This window comes from Aulonocara sp. 'chitande type north' Nkhata Bay, linkage group LG17 (assembly GCF_057382095.1).
Source record: "Aulonocara sp. 'chitande type north' Nkhata Bay isolate Kocher_YH1m ecotype deep benthic linkage group LG17, A_spYH_male_GT1.1, whole genome shotgun sequence".
Taxonomy (NCBI): Eukaryota; Metazoa; Chordata; class Actinopteri; order Cichliformes; family Cichlidae; genus Aulonocara; species Aulonocara sp. 'chitande type north' Nkhata Bay.
This window is the reverse complement of record NC_141360.1, coordinates 16,284,708-16,305,919: the sequence shown is the minus strand read 5'-3', so window position 1 is coordinate 16,305,919 and position 21,212 is coordinate 16,284,708. Positions and strand designations below refer to the sequence as shown.

Here is a 21,212-nt window from a genome sequence, read left to right as displayed (position 1 = left end):
CTCCCTGCTAACTTCTAACTCCGTTAAATGTCATAAATTCCGTTTTCATGGATGCCTGGATGTTAAACTCAATTGTTACACCTGGTAGAGCAGAACGCTGATCATTTTATTAAAGATGAAAGACTTTAGACAGTTTTTCAACTCTCAGTAATGCCATACTGATCGTTTGATATATGGACCTGCAGCGGAGTTTAGACCCAGACACGGCTAGTGACGTCAGACTGAACAACCGGATACTATGCAATGATATGGGAATGGTAAAAGTAATCTCAGTGCTGCTGCCTTCTTATGAGAATGGATAATCTCTGTTTTTTAAGCCTGATTATTTTTTTTAACATCAGGATCATCATTGCTTGATGTTGACTTTATTATTTTCAAAGTGCCTTCCCCCCCCCATCAAAAACACAATGAGTTTGGCGTGTGTCTCTCATGTACCCTTAACGACAGGTTCGCAGTGTGCTTGGCGTGTAATGGCCCTAAGTCTTTAGGCCTAAAAGTAACAGGCGTAGTGATATGGTTAGTGATTAACTGTACTGTGCAAAAATCTTGAGACAGCCTGAAGGTACGAATGGCTGCAATAATTTATGGAAGTATGCCCTAACAGACACGGAAACACAGTATCTAAGGCTAAAGCAAAAAGTGTAAAATTCTTTTGAGCGTGACAGTCAGCATTTGGTATGGCCACCTCAATTCTTCATCATACCCTAGACTCTCTTAGGTAAGTTTTCTTGTCATTTTCTTAACTTCTCTTCAAGAATAGTTTTCCAAACTTCTAGAAGTACAATAGGTATCGGCTTCATTTTGTTCCAGTCTCTGTCAATACTGATCCAGTAAAGTTAAGGACTCCAATCCATGACTCATAGTTCCATTGTGTGCTTCTGTCCATGTATGCTTTTAATGCAGTGGTAATGTGTCTGAAATCATTGTCCTGCTGAAAAATGAAGCCAGTAAGACACTTATGGTGGATCAACATCAGCATTCTTCTGTATATTAAATGCCCAACCAGAGAGGAGAGGACATTGGACCACTGCTACAGCACGATCAGTGGGGCCTATCGCGCGGTGCCGCGCGCTTCACTCGGACTTTCTGACCACGTCATGATCCACCTGATCCCCACGTACAGACAGAGGCTGAAGCTCTCCAAACCTGTCGTGAGGACCAAAAAACTGTGGAGCAACGAGGCTGTGGAGGAGCTTCGCACGTGTTTGGAGACCACAGACTGGGACACAATGAAGGCTGCTTCTAACAGCTTGGACGAGTTTACGGACACTGTCACCTCCTATATCCACTTCTGTGAGGACAGCATTGTGCCATCACGCACCAGGGTGAGTTATAACAATGACAAACCCTGGTTTACCCCTAAACTCAAAAAGCTGTGGCTGGAAAAGAGTAAGGCGTTCAGAAGCGGAGACAGGGACTGCTACAGAGAGGCCAAGTACAGGTTCACTAAGGAAGTGGACATTGCCAAACATCAGCACTCTGAGAAGATGCAGCAGCAGATCTCAGAGAATGACTCGGCCTCTGTGTGGAAAGGTTTTAGGAATATTACAAACTACAAGCCTAAAACCCCCCACTCCACTGATGACTTGCTCTTAGCCAACACCCTTAACGACTTCTACTGCCGTTTTGACGAGCCATCAGGCAGCCTTCACACCTCCAACGACCCCAACAATAGAGGCACTTTGGACACTCATTCCCCCACCTCTCCCCCCTCCATAGAGCCATCACCACCTTCAAACTGTTCACCTGCAACACCCGCCCCCTCACCCCACACAAAAGAGGATTTCACACCACCTCCTCCGACCACAACTCTTCATATTCATGAAGCAGATGTGAGGAAGCAGTTTAGGAGTCTGAATGCTCAGAAAGCTCCCGGCCCAGACGGTGTGTCTCCTGCCACCCTCAGACACTGTGCAAACGAGCTGGCCCCAGTGTTTTCTGGCATCTTCAACTCCTCACTGCAGGCATGTCATGTGCCTGCCTGCTTCAAGTCCTCTACCATAATCCCTGTCCCCAAGAAACCTAGGATCACTGGACTAAATGACTACAGACCCGTGGCTCTGACATCTGTGGTCATGAAGTCATTTGAGCGCCTAGTTCTCTCCCATCTCAAGACCCTCACGGCCCCCCTCCTGGACCCCCTGCAGTTTGCATATAGAGCCAACAGGTCTGTAGACGACGCCATCAACATGGCCCTACACTTCATCCTGCAGCATCTGGACTCCCCAGGAACCTACGCCAGGATCCTGTTTGTGGACTTCAGCTCTGCCTTCAACACCATCCTTCCAGACCATCTCCGAGGCAAGCTTTCCCAGATGAATGTGCCTGATCCCATCTGCCGGTGGATCACTGACTTCCTGACGGACAGGAAGCAGCACGTGAGGCTGGGAAAGAATGTCTCGGACTCCCGGACCATCAGCACCGGCTCCCCTCAGGGCTGTGTTCTTTCTCCTCTGCTCTTCTCCCTGTACACCAACTGCTGCACCTCCACCCACCAGTCTGTCAAGCTAATCAAGTTCGCAGATGACACCACCGTCATTGGGCTCATCTCGGACGGGGACGAGTCTGCCTACAGGAGGGAGGTTGAACGTCTGGTGTCTTGGTGCAGCCACAACAACCTGGTGCTGAATGCCCAGAAGACAGTGGAGATTATTGTGGACTTCAGGAAGCACACAGCCCCACTCCCCCCCATCATCCTGACTGACACCCCCATCACCTCTGTGGACTCATTCCGCTTCCTGGGTACCACCATCACCCAGGACCTGAAGTGGGAGCCCACCATCACCTCCGTCATCAAGAAAGCCCAGCAGAGGATGTACTTCCTGAGGCAGCTGAAGAAATTCAACCTGCCAACACGGACGATGATGCAATTCTACACTGCAATCATCGAGTCCATCCTCACCTCCTCCATCACCGTGTGGTACGCTGGAGCCACTATCAGGGACAAACAGAGACTGCAGCGTGTTGTGCGCTCTGCTGAGAAGGTGATTGGCTGCAGACTCCCATCTCTGCAGGACCTGTACACCTCCAGGACACTGCGGCGTGCAGCCCGGATCTCAGCTGACCCTTCTCACCCTGGACACAGTCTGTTTGACCTGCTCCCCTCAGGCAGGAGGCTCCGGTCCATTCGCACCAGAACCTCTCGCCACAAGAACAGTTTCTTCCCCTCTGCTATTGGACACATGAACAATAACCACATGACTGTCCCCGCCACTAACACATGACCCTACGCTGTGTCACTGCATCATTTCATGTTTGGCACTGATCACCACCTGCACTCATGTATATATCTTTCTACGTAGCACTCATAATTCTTATTCTCATGTATATATCTCATGTATATCTCATGCACATATCTTTCTTTCTACATAGCACTTTAATTCTTATTGTCTGCACTGAAGCACCGCAGCAATTTCCTAATGTTGTAAACCTCAACATCTGGCAATAAACCCATTCTGATTCTGATTCTGATTCTGTTCATAATCATTTTGGTTTTAAATATGGCTGTAGACACTCACTTTTGCGCCTCTCTCTCTCTATATATACTCCATATATATTGATGACGATTTGAATCAAAAATAGCAAATTTGGATTCATGACTCCATAAAACCTGTTACTTCTGATTTTGACTCCAGTTCTTGTGTAATTTGGCAAACTTCATCCCTCCTTTCCTTAAGAATGGTTTCCTGACAGCCACCCGTCCACTAAGAACCATTTCTGATTAGTCTTCAGCGAACAGTAGCACAGAACCAATCTTATGGGTTCTGTGTGCGGTCTTTGCTGCATTTTTCTCCTCAATTCTGTGTTGCTATTCGCCTGCTGTCATTTTTTTTCCTGCTTATTTAATTTCTTCAGGTTTTTAAGGGTACACCACACAGCATGTCAAGATAAACTGTACCAACTTTGGGACTTATTTTTGGCTTTTTTTGTGTGTGCACTCAACTAAAGAGATGGAAACAGCAAATATGTTTTTGTCACAACCTGCTAGTAACTAAGCGCCTAAAGATGCAGTTTAAAATTTTCTTTGTCAAAGCGTTTGTTATATGAAGACACAACACTGGTTCATCCCTTAACTAAAATGTTTTTTTTAATATACCCGAATGACTCAAATCATTGGTCAGGAAAATAATCAGATACAAGAGCTTGACTGAAAATGAGTGAAGAAGCAGTCAGTGTCCAAAGAAAAACTTTCAAAAAGCATAGGGAAATATTGCTCAAGACCTCTGTAAGAAATTATCTATGGTTCCTTGGAATCCAAATCTAAAGGAATCAGGGTAGTTCAAGGGTAATGTGAGTTTGTATTTCTTCTTATTTTTTAATTTTTTAGAAAATGTTAATAAGTAGGGGAAAGAAAGGTCGTAATGAATCTTGTGTCTCGAGGTATTTACAACAGCAGTGTAAACATAGGCGTGAGGGAAACATGATTAGGATTATTTAAAAAAAAAAAAAAAGGGAGCTGCTCTTTTTGAGACTCGAGCCATTTCCCGTCCCTCTGGGATTGAACGAAATCTGTTTACATGACTGACAGGATTCCTGGTTCCAGCCTGACCTACAGGAACGAACACAGGCGCACACGCACACACACACACACGCACACACACACACACAGGCACACAAACAAGCTAATTGGTCAATCTGTGATTCTGTTCTGTGCTTGGCTAAGTGAAAACCAAAAAAAGCCACATTTTGATTGATGTTATCATAGCACACCTCTGCAGACTTCTGCTGCACTCTCACTCACCCACTCACTCTACTTCAGCTGAACTCCATTATGCCCATTAAGCTTATCTGTGCAGAGAGATATGAAGAGAGCCTATCTGACTCAGATCACACAGCCGTCCCACGTCCCAGGTTTAAAAACAGAGCCAAGAGGTATCTCTCGCTCTCTCTCTCTCTCTCTCTCCTGATAGAGAGTCTTCTAAATCAATGTGGCAGTGAATGATTACTTTAAAACTCAAAGAACAAGATTGAAACTGATCCTGATTAGGGGGTGCTGCATTTTTCATCCCTGCCATGGCTGAACCAAAACCCTGATGTACAAAATCACAGTTATGCTTAGTCATATACATCTATGGATGTGGGCATTTAGATGGTCATCTAAAAATGTAATGTTTCAGATGTAGTATAATTTTCTAAATGGTGCAGACACTCAGACATAAACCACTGTTTGTAAGATAAGTAATTGATAAAAAAATAAACGTTATTTTTTTATTTGTAGTTCTAATCAGTTGGTAAATTAATATTTCCAGGGATGGTTTCAAAGCAAACAGAAATTGTCATGTCAGCACTTTTCTTTTGTGTGTGCGTGTGTGTGTGCATGTGTGTAGGGGAGATCATCAGATGTTTAAACTGTGGCTTGCCGGGTTCCCAACCGTTGTAGTTGGAAAAACACCATTAACACTTCGTCAGGGTCTATCAGCTTAAGCTATAGGACAATACCACACGCACACACACACACACACACACACACACACACACACACACACACACACACACACACACACACCTGATATCTGCCACAGAAACACTGATTAGCAGTATTGACTAAACGTGCTCTCTATGAGGGCTGTAATGTTGCTTTCGGGCTGAGTTGGGCAACACTGTTTCACTCATACTGACATTCATGCATTAAAGAAAGTAATACTCAATATAAATCAAGACTCTGCTTACGTGCTCACACTTGGAAATGTCTGTTGCTTCTTATGAGTTGCTTTTTTGTTTTGCCTCATTACTTCTCAACTTATGAGTGTTGGTGCCTACCCATGATTGTAAAAGCACTGCACTGCCACTGTGTGGTCACTTGTTGACAGTACATCACACTTGAACAAATAAACTCACCATTTTGTAAACTGAGTTCTTGTCAATCTTTGATTGAACGCACGCGTTCATTTTACATTTACGTTACCAACGCAGTAAAAGTTACTTGACTTCAGTTTGAATGCCAGATGTTTAACCTTCTAAGACCCGAACTCTTCCACTGCATGCATTTTTGATTTCTCTTTGATATTTGGGCATATTGGGGCCCGATGAATGTAAAAACAAAGAAATACCTAATTTTTTTTTTTTTAACCTGATTTTTGTTTCTAAGAGAAATGAGAGCCACATATGAGGATATTCATTTAAAACTTCGATAGAACAGTAGCAGCATAATGTCCTCGTAAGTGGATATCAGGCCCTTGTAGAGCTAAATTTAGTATTTTGGTCTAAATAACCCAAATGTCCACATATGTGGTCGCCAGGTCCTAGGAGGTTAAACAATGACAGTATCCTAATAAATTAAAGGTGCTACAATGAGTATGTTTAGGTGGAACATATTGTTAATACTGAGAGGCATTTAGAATGTGAAGCACATAGTGCTTTTGAATGAATGCGACCATAATAACTCCTTTCTTTAATAAATACAGTGAGAATTAAAGGAGACATTAGTCATATTTGATCTCACGTAAAACCTTCTTACTCTCATGTACCCTCCTTTTTTTTTAAGCTCCATTAACCAATAAAACTGCTGTTATTTTAACTGCTGTTATGTCTCGTAATAATGAGCTTTCTTTTTTTGAGGCCATTTTTCAAGACTTCATAAATAACTGAACAAAACATGACTAAAAACAGCTTTGACTTCACCTGGCTTTGACTTCGTGTAAACATGCAGTTTTGCATTGGGCGTGGCATCCACAGCACAAGATAGTGATGCTGAATTTGCAATAGTTCTTGCTGCTTTCTTCACTGTCATTCAACAAAAGTCAGACGTTGTCTCAGCATGTGGGAAAGAAGGCAAATGATAAAAATGTGCCAAAAAGACAGCAATGAAATGAAGTGAAATTGTTAATCAGAACATTTGGTTGAGCAGTAAAGTCTCAATCCCTTACGCAGGTGTCATATTGGTCGCACTGAACCACAATGACCGGGGGTCTCATGTTGAAGCTGCCTGTATAAATTATGTCACAGTGACACTTTTTGGTCAAAAAGATCCAACTGATATTTCGTCATGTCTAAAGAGATGTAGTGCTTTTGACATACAATGACAAATGGAAAATGCTACAAGTATTGACACCGTGTCTTTCTTTCTGCCTTTTTTTTTTCAGAAGGAACTGAGCCTTCCCAGAAGAGGCAGCTTGTAAGTACCCATCATTCTCTTTGCCTTTTGTCTATTTCCAGCCTTATATGGAAATGGTTGGAACGTTTTTATGGTGCAAAGCAATCAACTTTATACACACCTCTGACTGTACGGGTCCTTTAAATTTCTTTGGAAAACAATGTCTTTCATCCTAAATTTCATCTTTAGTGGTCATTAGTATTGAGCAGAGCTTCAAGTGAAGGGATAAAGAGCTATTATTTAGAGGCCACTAAGTTTGTTTGTGTGCTTAGGCCTATTTATATCTTTTTGTGCGTGTGTGCGTGGCAAAGTTCTAATGTAATGTCATGCTGATAAGTCCTACCAAAAGTCAGAGATGCATTGGGGAAAATGCCATTCTAGTGCAGTCATCATAACAGTTCAGATGATTGCACTAGAATGGCATTTAAGCACTTGTTTAATATTTTGAGAGAAATTATTAAAGGCGTTTGCACTTTAGTCACATTCCCTTGACAGTGTTTTGAGGTCTCTCTGTATTTATCTTGATGTTGAGGTAATGTGGAGTTTGCGAGCCTTTGCAAAACCTTCAGCATGGAGTTACTCTGTGGTAGATCAGCTGGTCAGTGTAATCACTTCAGTCATTCTTCCTCATACTGGTACTATGTTCTTCTTGTAACATGTCCAAAGCAGTTTTTCTTTCATTCATTTCTCTCCCTCTTTATTTAACAAACATACCTCTGCTGATTATAGCTCAGAAGGAATTTTAAATTACTTCTGGGCTATAATCACACATGACCTGTGTCATTTAATTAATTAGTCTTGTCTCTCTGTTCACTGAAAAAACCTTTTTCTGAATTTTATAGGTTTTCTGAGTCTTTCTTGGCCATATTTGTGCCGATGTGGGTTCACAGTAGAACAAATCACTGCCAGAATGTGCTCAGTCATCCTAAAGCTGTTCTGCAGTCCTGCAGAGGGTTTCTTGTTTCTTCCTGGAAAGTGTAAGAGAAGAACCTTCTCTCAAAACAATTACTTTTTCTTGCAGGTCTCAACAGAAATGATGGAGGTTAAGTTAACTTCCATGTCCATTAGGAAATGAGGAATCAAATGCTTCGCAACCTTCCTCTTGCCTTCCTCAAGAACTTGATATCTTAAAAAATGTCTTGAGGGAATGTTTTCCCTAGCAGCACTAGTGTTGGGTAATATTATATATTCTTGCCTACTGTCATTAAAAAGTAATCTATGAAGCTTTAGTTAAACTAGAATAAAATTAGGACGATGATCTCCATATGACCAGGAAAACACTGGTTGGAAAATGATTGCACAGAATTTTTGGGCTTTCTAGAACAGATTAGAAGTAGCTGCTTGTCTGCTCCATGAAACGACAAAACACACAAATCAGAGCTATTAAGGTTTGTTAGAGTAGTTTACAGTGCATCTAACACCAGAAAGCATGTCTCATTTTGTCTTATAAAAAGAGGCATACTTGGGGAAATGAGGTACAGTACTAGTGGCATCTATTTTTTTTTAATAATTGTATATTATAAATTTGCTGTAGCACAGTAGTTTGATCCCTGCTTTGCGTACCAAAGAATCAGTGTATTTATCAGAGTGTGAAGCAGAAGATGCTTGTATGAATGTGTGTGATTAGATGAATGAGGCATGTTGTATAAAGTGCTTGTAATGTTCAGGTACAGTAAAAAGGCTCCGTGTGAGAACCGGCCCTCTTTAGAAACAGCCCAGTCTGTGGCAGATAGTCACACCTGACGTGTGGTGCAGTGTGGTATGGGGAAGTCTGTCGCTGGCTTTGGTACAGCACTACACATCTGATGAACAGATTTGTAACAGACAGCAGTAGATTTGAGATTTATCACAGTTTATCACGGCAGCACTATCGCAAACAGATTGCACATGCCAGCTTGACCCAGATTGATCAGAAACTGCCTTATTGCCATTTGTTCCCAGTTTATTTGGCATATCTATGCACCGAAGTCAGCTGGAAAATGGCAAGTGGTCTCAGACCTGGCCCCCATCTTTGAGCTTCCATTTCAAAGGCAGAGAAATTGCAAGTTGATTTCACAGGATCACTAAAATATTTGCATCATTGTCTGCTATGATAGCTGAAGCCCTATATTAGAATCAGCTTTATTGGCCAATCACATTAATACACAAGGTGTTGACTCTGTTTGATGTGACTCTCAATGAACATTGATATTCATTACTTCTTTGTTTGGTTAAAGTAAACACCATTTAGCTAAGATTGGATGGTTTCTGTGTTACTTGCAAATCAAAAGATTTCCCACAATCATCTTCACAATTCGCATTATCTTCCAGGATAAACCCTCGTCTCACATGAACAACTTCCATTAATGAGCAACGTGGGAACTACTGATGTATATTTCATCTTTTCCAGGCATTTGAGGCCTGTGAGGCTGCAATTCCAAGTATGATGAGAAAATCATATGAAATGAAATGCATTTTTAGGAATATTTTAAGGAATATTTAGCATCAGCAGTACTGAGAAAGGCTGCTAAAATCGTGACCAAACCCAGAGCATAAGATGTAAACGTGTATTTCTTTAGATCTTTTTTCCTCCTGGCTCTGGTGGTGTATAAAATTGTGCCCAATGTTTGAACTCTTTTCTGATCCCAGCCCACCAAAATTGTGGTAAATTTCAACAAACAAACACTCAAAGTATAAAAATGGTTGCTGTAGCAACAACCCCAAAACAACTTTTCCCCCTCCCATTGTTCCTTTCGAATCTTTGACTCTACAGAGCTGATCATTGGTTCCGTGAATATTAGGCTGTTTTTCATTTCCGTCTCTTTGTCCCAGCGTTGTTAAAAAATCCAAAAGAAGCCCATGAGTTTAATTTAAACTCAGATGGTTGTTCTAACTTCTTCCTCAGAGCCCACCATGTTTGTTTAATGAGCAATCTCAACTCTGCTTACCTCACTAGAAACTCAGCAGCACCATCTACTGGCCTGAATAAGCAGTTGATTTTACTTTATTATTCTGGTACTAAAAAATTCTAATTGAATTACAATTTGGCTTCACCCCTCCATGTTAAACTTGCTGTGTTCAAACGTCAGTAACAAGATGGGATAAGGTCAGTTACACACATGCAAGATGACATTTAGAAAAAGTGTTCTTTGTTTGGGGGCTTGCAAAGGAGCTCAGTGGGGGAATCATGTGACACTCATGCTCACTTTTATTTTGTGAGAATCCTCAGTGACCTTAATTTTAACTTCCACTAATAAATTCTGACCCCACCAGACCCCTTAATCTAACTTTTCCAAGTCCAGAGGCAAACACAAAGACCCAGTATAGTTTCTAATGGCATTCTCGTGTCCTGCTGCAGCTTCTATATTAGCTCAGTAATCACTCCAAATGAACCGAACTGTGTGTGCATGTGTTTCACTACGCAGCCAAAGCCAGCTGTGATTGGAGTCATTGTTTATGACTTAGCGATGTGGCTTATGAGCTGCATTTAGCCCGTCGCGCTTAGCAGTGTACCAAAGCTTCTCGGAAATGAGAATAGAGACAGAAAGTGGACAGCTGTACCTCACACATGCTCTAATATAGCATCATGAAAGTGTCTCCTGTGTTGACTTTTCTCTTTTAGGTGTTAACGTACGCTCAAAACCTGACCCAAAGAAAAACACCATCTGAAGAGGAGTCGGTTAAAAATAATTTTAGGTTGAATCCATAAAAATTGTAGGACTTTGTAGGAGTTTGGTAAATGTGACAGGAATAAAAAATAAGACTGAGTTTGAAAAGTGGTTAAGCAGTGTTTTCTGTTAAACTGTTTAATTTCTAACATATCCCAGTCATTGTCAGTTATTTTACATAATCTAACACAAGAAAAACCTCACAAAAAAAACAAAGCAAAACACAAAGACAACCCCAAAAGAAAAACCATGTGGAATAAAAGTTTAAACAGGTTAAAAAGCATTAAAACACTCTTTCAAACATTATATTTTCTCCAGATATAATGTTCTCTAGAAATTCTCCCATAATAAGCCAAGCCAAACGGCACAGAAGGAGACGTCAGGCTTTACTCCACTCTTTATCTTCCCACCTCCCTGTTTGACCCCTCCCTCGAGCCTTCTGTTCACCCGTCCCTCTGTAGGCTGTTTGTCGAGGACTCAGTCAGTTCTCTTGGACGGTCTGATCCCAAACAGGCTGAGACTTTTAAGGAACTGAAGGGAGATTAGCAGGGCCGGCTGTACCCGGGGAGGTTCTGGCAGGCACTCTGTTCCTGGGGACGTGCAGGCAGGACACTTCCTCCAAACTTTTGCTATGGCTGAGCGGTAACAGGAGCTGATAACTAAGGAGTTGGTCCTTTTTCTTTTCTGACTTGATGGGACAACACAGAACGTAATGTTCTCTCTGACTTTGGGATTACGTTTTATGCAAGAAGAGAAACAAAAGGATTTCTTTTGTGTTTTTAACAGACTTTGGATTCATCAGAGGAAGACAAAATGAGAAGGAGGAAAGGTCAATTGAGTTTGTGTAACACACACCAAATTTGTTTATCCAGCTCAGATAAATATGTGTGTTGCTTGCACGTAGCTCCACACTCTGTTTGTGTGTGTTTGTGAATTAGCAAGCCCATGCTTGCCGGTGGAAGAGCAGTCTACCCCAGATACCTCATACAGCTGAGTCTCTGTGTGGAGATAAGAGTAGGTGCTGACGTAGCACAGGCTAAGCTCATTCTTTTATACATGAAGGTGCTGTCAGCAGTCTGACCCATGGAAAACTAAACTACATGAGAGTTTCTGGTCCTTTGGAGGAGCTGCTCAGTGGTCAGTATGTATTTGACCGACAGATGAGCTGATACAGGCGGGTGGATTATTAACGATTACAGCTGATTCATTTGTCCCAGTACACAAGATGAAGAGGAGGAGGGAGCGATCAGGAGCCCCGCAACTTCGCCTCCAGTAAGAGTGTGTGTACACGGCATGTTCAAATTTGTGTGTGAAAGCGAATGAAGATTAGGTTCATATCAACACAACAAGAGCTGTATCCCATTTCCTTCTCGTTTATTTGTGCTAAACAGACAGAGGTATTCTTATATACAAGTACCACCTCAAGATCAATAATGTGAATATTGTGATTTATCTGTTTAGTCTCTATTTTAAGAGGAAAATAACAGAAAAGTGCTCATCTTAAGCTTATAGGAATAGGACAAGCTCAGGAACTGATGTTGGGCCACTTCGTACTTCATGGCACGTTCATAATCACTAATAGTGACCAAGTTCCCACAGTCCACAGTACATTTAGCACTTTAAAAAGAGTTAGCAACATTAGCAAACTGCAGGCCAACCAGACGTTTAAGAGGCTTAGCTTTGTCTTTACATTAATTTCAAATAACATCCCCAACAGATGTTTTTATTGTTTACCCACATGCTGTATTTCACAAACTGGACATCATTGGACAAAGTCTCTTCATATATTAAATATTCATATGATCCATTTAAGACAACAAAAAATTGATACCAAAGAAGAGAATTAAAAGCATTGATGATATAAAATATAAAAAATTACATATTGCTTTTGGGAATTGAAAGTTAGTGCATACATGAGTGAGATGTTGATATCAATTTAAACTTTAATATTTTCAAATAAAGACGGAAACTTTGTGTAGGTGACACATCAATGACCCACATACATTCACAGTGCTGAACACACATAGTGTACATACATAGTGTGTCAGTGAAATGGAAACCATGAGGAGCCATGAACACGAGAAGGTATCAGAGTGAGATCCCAGCAGGGAGGGAAATCCTTCACCAGCTTAACAGATTACTGTGACTCTGTGCTTGCACTCTTTCACATGTGTATACAGCCAATGTTGTTTTTTCTTACTTTCTGTGGAGGTTTGAACAAATTATTGAGGCAATGCTGGCCTTTAAGAAGATATATTGTAGCTAACTTCCAGAATAATTAAATATTAATAATAATAATATATTGCAATATTTATATATAATAATTTGCACACTGCTGTTATTTAAAATAAGAAGCACAGACACCCCCCCCCCCAAGCTTTCGAGTTGACTGATATGTTCGTGTTAATATAGAGAAGCAACATGCATCATCTTACACTGCATAATATTCAGTGGTATTTTTCAGCTCATCTCAATCAACTTTATGTGACACTGTCACTACAAACCTTCCAAAAACCTACTGGTCAGACTGCTCCACACTAATATTTGGGACACAGTGTTGTTTTTTCACTGCTGTGCCAGCTGGTGTGACTTAGTTTCCAGGCTAGCATTTGATGATGACTTTGTCTTTAATTCTGCTTCCAAAATTGGTGTGTTAAAAACTATAGAGGCACACCACAGATGGCCTTACAGTATGTTAGGTAAAAACTGCAGATACTAAAATGTGTGCAGCCCTTGACCTCCCAGTAGGTGGTCTCTCCCACTCTGCCCCATCCAGCAGGGGGGAGGGGACGTGGAGATCAACACCATAAGGTCATTCTGCCCTGCATAGCTGTGACAACTGACAGCTGAATTTAAACCTAAAACAGTGTGTGCTTCTTATCACTACCACTCACTGTAACCCAGTGAGTTAGACAAAACTGATTGAGTCAGACCAATTCTATCCACATTAGTGCTATGACTTAGCTCAGTCTACCAGCTGACCCGGTGCCTCCCTGGGAGTACTTACAGAGCTCTTTGAAGCTGATCCAAGACTGTGTCCAGCCATCTCTGGCTGTGAGAAGTTAGTATGTGAGGCTTTCTACCTGCTGTGAGGGGACATCTGCAGGCAGTCAGACAATATGTTGGGGACACTTAGTAGTGACTTCTGCTCGGGTGGTGTATGTTCAGGCAGTATAATTGTTATACTGTCAGCCGGTTACTGAAAAAAGTATAGTTTCTACACAACCAACAAGTTCGTGGTGTTTAGTTCAGATGAGGAACCCTCCCTAACTGAGAGGGAGCCTGTGTTCTCTTTCAGGCGTCACTCTGTATTTCTCTATGGGAAATACCATCTGGTGTGACCTGAGTGGAAGATCCACTACCAATATGTGTGTATCAGACGGACCTATCACTTCAAGGACACACAGTCTTCAACACCTCCCTTAATAACCCTTGGCCCAACACCAGGCATTATTGCTTTCTTTCCTGTGCAGATCACTAGAGCTCCTCAGTGGTCCTGAACCATTGTAATTTTTTGTTTTTGTTTCAGGATTAATTATTACTTTGTAATTACATTTTTGTTTTGTGACGATATTTTTCCGGTAAGCTGGTGTCAAATTGTTTAAAACTTGAACTTTATCAAGCTAGCACATTAAGTGAGCTTGTGCTCGTGTAGCTATTTGCTTGCTAACCTGAGCATTAGTATTTATGGCTTCTACTGGTGCCAATCATGGTGGTAGCTGGTGCATTACCTTGGCCTCCAGTAACACTGTGAGGAATCTTGTTTCTGACCAGGATGTGTCCTTCAATGTGCGTATTAAACAGATATGTAGGGCTGATTTCTTCCATTTATGCAATATCTCTTAAATTAGAAATGTCCTGTCGTGATGCTGAAAAACTAGTTCATGCATTTGTTAATTCTAGGCTGGACTACTGTAATTCATTATTATTAGGATGTCCTAAAAACTCCCTGAAAAGCTTTCAGTTGATCCCAACTGATGCCGCAAGAGTACTGACAGGGACTAGAAAGAGAAAGCATGTTCACCCATACTGGCTTCTCTTTATTGTGTATCTGCCTTCCAGGGGAAAAAAATGCTGGCTCATAGGTTGACTCAGGAATTGTGGTGATTTCCAGACTCTCAGCAGGTACCAGTCAAAGAAAATCCCCGATCACTCGGGGGAAGATTGAGTGAGATGCTGTGTCCTTGAAGTGATTGGTCTGTCTTTGAAAGATGTGGTGGTAGTTTAGTGTCCATGACTGATCACACCAGAAGGTGCTTACTATAGTGAGATACCTATCTTGATTGTCAGAGAACTGGGGTTACCCAGGTAAACAAGTGCTATTAGGCCTCATTCACCACCACTGTTATCTTACCATTGAATCAGAATTATTCTACATCCATAGATGCATTCTTGTTATCTGCATGCTGTCACCCAACTATCTCACTACACAGAAACATCTTAAGCTTTATGGAGAATGCAGTGACGGATTTGTAAAAGAAATCTTGAAAAAACAAGTTAAACAAGTAAAAAGCATGATTTAAAATTGATTAAAACAAGCAGACAAACAAACTAATTAACAAACAAACAAAACAGTATATAAAATCAGAACAGTAGAACAGTAGAGTAGTAACCAAAGAAGGTTTTGCTAAACTTTGTTTCAGTGTAGTGTAAAAATTGTCACAGTGTAGCTCCTCTGGTCCAGCTAAAGGCACAGCAGGCAGGGAGTTGATGGTGTTAAACCGCCCAGCGCACACCCACACATCGTCACACATCTCTCCTTGCGTCTTTTTCTCTTCATCTTCCTCCCCTCCCTCCTCTTTTGGCAGAATCTGGTCACCAGCTCAGTTGCGTTGCCACGGCAACAACAGCCTCCTCCAGCACCTGCTTTCCCCCTCTTCCTTTCATCCCTCTGTCATTCAGCCCGCCCTAGTCAACCTCGCCCTCTCCTCTTCGTCCTCCTCTCCCTCTCTCTGTTACTGTGATGGCCCTCTGTCAGCCCCTGTTTACCAGTGGGGAAACCCCTTCCTTTGGAGGTAAGACCCACCCTGCGTGTCATCTCATAACTGTTTGGTCTTTTGGGGTGTGTGTTGTGTTCTCCTTCTTTTTTTGTCCCCATTACTCAGTTTGCCGACCTTTTGTTGGTGTTATAGCTGACAGACCGCTGAGAGCATCCAGCAAACGGCACTAATGAGCTGTGTTCATCTGGTGACACAAGAAAGCACTTACAACACTCTTTTGCTGTTTTTAAAGAGCAACTCACTTTGTTTAGCAGCTTCCAATTGCAGGGTTGTTTGTTTGATCGTTTATAGCTTCTTAATTTTAGTTTAAATCCATCTTTTATGTTGGAAAACAAAAACACTCACACAAACACAACAACACACAATCTTCTGCATTGAATTTGACTTTATGAAATAACCAGACTTGCAAATGTGGTTGACCGCTGGAATTCAAATAAATGAAATCACCTCATCAATATTATAGTTATTGTTAGATATAGAATATTATTATACAAAAATGATAAATGGATTAGGTCTTTTATAGCGCTTTTTCACGCTACCTGACCACTCAAAGCACTTTGAACATTCATCCTTATACACCCTTTCATGCAACTACTTTTTTCTACGTAAGTGTTTTCTTATCGAACATTCTCAGATGAACGAGCAGGATAGAGAGCAGCCCAAAGATATTTGGCATGCAGACTGCAGCAGCCAGGGATCGAACCACCAACCTTCTGACTAGTAGATGACTTGCTCTACCTCCTGAGGTGCACATAACCCGAGTAAATGGAAAAAGATCATTTCTTTTTTTTTTAAGGAAAACAGTTTAGCAGTCCAAAGTGTTTTCTTTCTCCAAAGTTCTCCGATCACACACTGAGATAAAGCAAACTTACCTTGCATTTGCTGAAAAGTATTGGGCCATTTTTCTCTCTACATGCTCTGACGACAGGGTGACTATTCTCAGTCAATACTCCTAAGGTTGTTTTCCCATATCATATCTAGATTTCTTTTGCAATCAGAGGAGTTGTCTTCTGCTGGCCATTAGGAAGAATACTTGATTGGTCTTTGTTCAGACTTCTGCTCAAGTAGATCGAACCGTCAACGTAACACAGAGACGAGTTTGGGAGAAACACTCATGGTCTTGCCGGGCAATGCTAAAGGGATGAAGACCATTGAATAAACAACATGGCAGAATTGAAAAATAGATATTATATCACCCATACTCATTGGTTGGGCAGGTCATCTACTGTACCACCCAGAACGTCGGTGATTGATCTCCAGCTTTGCCTGTCCATGTATTGAAGTTACCTTGGGCAAGATACTGAACCGAAAGTTGCTCCTGATGTGTTGGAGTGTGTACCTACACAAGTGTTTAGGTATAAATCAAAGTTTTGCATGAATGTGTGTGTGATTTAATCATTTATAGCTTCATGATTTTAGTATAACTGGGTAAATGACACTTGTAGCAGAAAATGCTTTGAGTGCTTAAATTAAGTAGAAAGTTGGTTGCATTCAGATATCTGTCTGTGAGCATCTGTGACCTGATGACAAGTGTGTCTCAGCTGAAACTGAAGTCAGCTGAGCTCCACTTAGAAACACAGGGGTTAGAAGACAGAAGGGAGGAGGCAGCACTGTGCAGCGAGAAAGGATCAGAATAGGGAGAATAAGAAGAGGGAAGGCGGGAGGAGAGACACTAACAGCTCTCACACGCATTTGATGTTGCCGGTGTGGCAGGTGGAAGCCAGCGTCTGTTTGTTGACCGCGTCCTCTGCCGAGTGTCGCCGTGTCAGAGCAATGATTGCACTGCACTAGTGTTAGCATGTCTGAGTCCTTCTGGACGGTGCTCTCCAATTTCTCGCTGCCTGAGAGAAGCATGCTGCGGCGCTCCAAAAGGTACAAACACATCCTTTCTCTTTCATTTCTGGTAGCCTCCATTATCTTACCTTCATTGAGTTTTTTTCCCTCTTTCATATATGCCTTTTTTATTTTCATGCCACTGCCTATGTTTTGCTCCGTTTTCCTCTCTTTTATCGTTCCTCTTCCCTGCATGTCTTAATGCTCAGCAGGAGCAGCTCCAAAATGAAGGTCAGCTAACTGGATGTGTGTTTTGATGTATGAACAGGGTGCTTTTTGAGTATAAGTTATTGTCATTTGGTGCTGGCATCTGCAGTGTGCACGTTTGTTGTCAAATTCTTTTTTTATCCTATGCTCTCGATATGACCATATTTACAGTGACATACCTAAGTGTGATTTGACAACGAGCATCGTGTTCCTTCGTCTGTCGTTCTCTCAGTTGACCCCTCTTCTTCTTCTCTGCTCTCTCCTCTCTGTCAGTCAAAGCAGAAGTAGCTTCTCCAACAGGAACAAGAGGGAGAGACAGGGCTGTACTTATCACTTTGAAGCAGCAATTTTCTTTGCTCCCTGTAATAACAGGGGTAGCAGCTGACACACACACACACACACACACTCACTCACACACACACACGTGTCACCATGTCCTGTGGTGTGTTGCTCTTTTGTTACCTCCAGAGCAGTGTTTTTAAGGGAGGAATGCTTGTGAAGTGAGACTCCTGCATAGCAACAGGCTCTGTCAGTTTTTGGAGTGGATACAGTCGACAGATGACGTTAAGCTGTAATCAGGCATAACATTCATCATTTGCACTGATTGAAGGTGATCTGAAGGTTTTAAAATAAACTGTGTTCTTTTTTTGTAGCAGCGTTTATCACATTCGGATCAGAAGCATAATACATTTTACTTTTCCATCATTTACAGAAATGTCTACATACAGATTATTTTAAGCTCTCTAAGTTAGCCGTATAGTTTTAACATCATTTCAAATGCAAAATGGTTCTATTTTTGCATTATTGTTTCATTAGCCTGCGCTTAAAACAAAAGTGTGCTTCTTTTGTCAGTTTTAGACTTCAAAAGATTGTAGCTCCACTGTTCTTTGATATCATTTCCTCTTTTATACTTGCTATTTGACATTAAATTGGCACAATGGGAACTGCAGTCAGCTAAAATTGCCTGATAATGTGTAGGTCCATCTTGTGCCAGCAAAACATGGCACAGACACCAGATCCCTGGGCTGTCCTCTGCAGCTGAACCTTCAGGTCTTCTACTGGATTGACCAGTGAAGCTGTGCTGGCTGTGCAAAACTAACCTATAGGAACTGGGAATGGTGATTTAAGGTGAAAATACTATTTCATATTCTCTGAGAAATGCTGTTAGTGTCCACTGTGTATATAGTTGTTTTTAGGTTTACTATGACATGGAAAACTACAGACAACCATCTGCTAGCAAGCAAATTAATCATCTGGAGATTTTTGGTCCAGCAGTTTCTTTGCAACCAATGTCACCCAGTGACTACCAGCAACCTTCAGGAACCACCAACCACATTTTTCCCTAGCAACCGGTGCTTTGTATCCTGTTCAATATGGCAGCTCTTGGGCAAGGTTTTTTTTATTATTATATTTTTGCCTTTAGTGGATAGTGGTACAGTGGAGAGAGTGAACGAGGGGGAAGACATACACCAAAGGGCCACAGGTTGAACTCAAACCTGGGTCGCCTGCTCACCCAGTGAGCTAAACTGCCACCTGCTCTTGGGCAATGTGCACATGACGTCAAAACCAAAATAGTGCAATAGTTAAGACCTGCCACTAAGTTAATAAATGACTGAATGAACCATTTGACTTGTGTTGTAATTTACTGACTGTTTGAATAGGAACCCCAGAAACACTGGCTGCTTTGTGTTTCATAGTTTCTTTATCTTTACAGTGTTGGTGACGGTGACAGTGATCTAGATGAGTACCTTTAATTTTTCTGATGCCACTCTAATAAAGGTGCTTTATAATATTTAGTATTTATTTATTTATTGTCATTGTCAAGAACAATGAAATTGCGTTTGGGGCTTCCATACAACCCAAAAAAAAAGAAGAAAATAATAAATACCCCTTAAAACCCAAGTGTACATATTTAACCCAGTGTGACTCCAATGCAATAAGACAATCCTTAGCAATAATGTTCGTAGAAATTCAGACAAAGACCTGAGAAACATGACAAAATACAACAATGCAACCCATTCAATATTATTGTACTGTGAGATATGATATCAGATATGATAGTTATCTATTTAAGAAAGAGGGGGGGGGGGGGGGCAGGAGGGGGAAGAGAATAAAGATATGATGCACCAATGCAGACCAGTTCATTGCTATTAAGAAGTTGGATATGGTTATTGTCCGTGAGAGGGGGGCAGAGAGTTCAGAAGCCTCACAGCCTGTGGATACAGGCTGTTGGCCAGTCTGGATGTTCTGGCCTGTATAGACCTGTACCTTCTCCCTGAGGGCAGCAGATGGAAAAGGTGGCGCGCAGGGTGATGTTGGTCCCGCAGGATACTGTGCACCCTCCTCAGACAGCGAGTGGGGAAGATATTACTGATCTCTGGCAGACTTGTTCCAATAATTCTGCCAGCTTCTTTCACCACCCGCTGGAGTGCTTGCTGATCGGCCTTGGTGCAGCTGGGGAACCACACTAGAAATCCATACGTCAGAACGCTGCTGATGGCACAGTTGTAGAAGTTCAACATCAGAGATCTGGGAATGTATGCGCTCCGCAGTCTCCTCAGGTAGTAGAGGCGCTGTTGGGCCTTCCGTACAACTGAGGTGATATGGTTGCCCCAGGACAGGTCCTCGGTCACAGTTACCCCCAAGAATTTAAAACTGCTCACCCTCTCCACCGCCTCACTGCCAATGAAGAGAGGCAGATGGTTGTTATGACCCCTCTTCCGGAAATCTACAATGATCTCCTTGGTCTTTTTGGTGTTTAAGACCAAGTTATTGTCGTGGCACCATGACTCTAGTTGTTGCACCTCTGTCCTATAGTTTGTCTCATCATTGTTGGATATAAGTCCGAGCACTGTAGTGTCATCTGCAAACTTAACAATGAGATTGGACGCGCAGGAGGAAATACAGTCATGGGTGAAGAGAGTGTATAGCAGAGGGCTCAGAACACACCCCTGAGGGGCACCGGTGTTGACCACAAGGGTGAAAGAGGTGTTCTTACCCACTCTGACACTCTGTCTACGGTTAGTGAGGAAGTCCACAATCCAGTTGCACAGAGAGGAGTTAAGTCCCAGTTGGTGGAGTTTGGGACGGAGTTTGTATGGCCGGATGGTAAAAAAACGTTTCCTCTAAAAACCCTTTTCATTTAAAAGAAAACAAAAGTTTGATGCAACGTTTTTTGTTAGAAACTGTTCACAGTGACACAAGAACAATGCAGAGTTGAATCCTTTCTCATTTGTTAGATCATTAACCCTAAAGCTCTTGCCGCAGGAGCATACACACATGTCACCACACAGTCTGTTATCACTTTGATTTCCTGTGGTGGCTGTAACCCGCAGACAAAGTTATTGTGTGGGCTGTGGGAAATGTGTTTCGCTATAGATCTTATCCACATAAACTTACCTTCTGTCTGTTTAGTGTGTGTGTGTGTGTGTG

The 21,212-nt window shown here is 41.9% G+C and overlaps 1 protein-coding gene across 10 annotated transcripts in view; it reads left to right on the top strand.

Moving 5' to 3' along the window:
- The window catches only part of mast2 (microtubule associated serine/threonine kinase 2), a 147,072-nt gene that overhangs the window by 69,336 nt on the left and 56,524 nt on the right, over window positions 1-21,212 (top strand). For 7 of the 10 annotated variants that reach the window (XM_086270163.1, XM_086270167.1, XM_086270166.1 and 4 more), the window contains one exon: window positions 7,083-7,114. In XM_086270163.1, the coding sequence (XP_086126289.1) occupies window positions 7,083-7,114 (32 nt within the window). Of the gene's footprint in view, window positions 1-7,082; window positions 7,115-11,210; window positions 12,013-17,281; window positions 17,613-21,212 lie in introns of those variants that run through there. The other 3 variants (XM_086270168.1, XM_086270171.1, XM_086270169.1) reach the window with 3 other exon arrangements.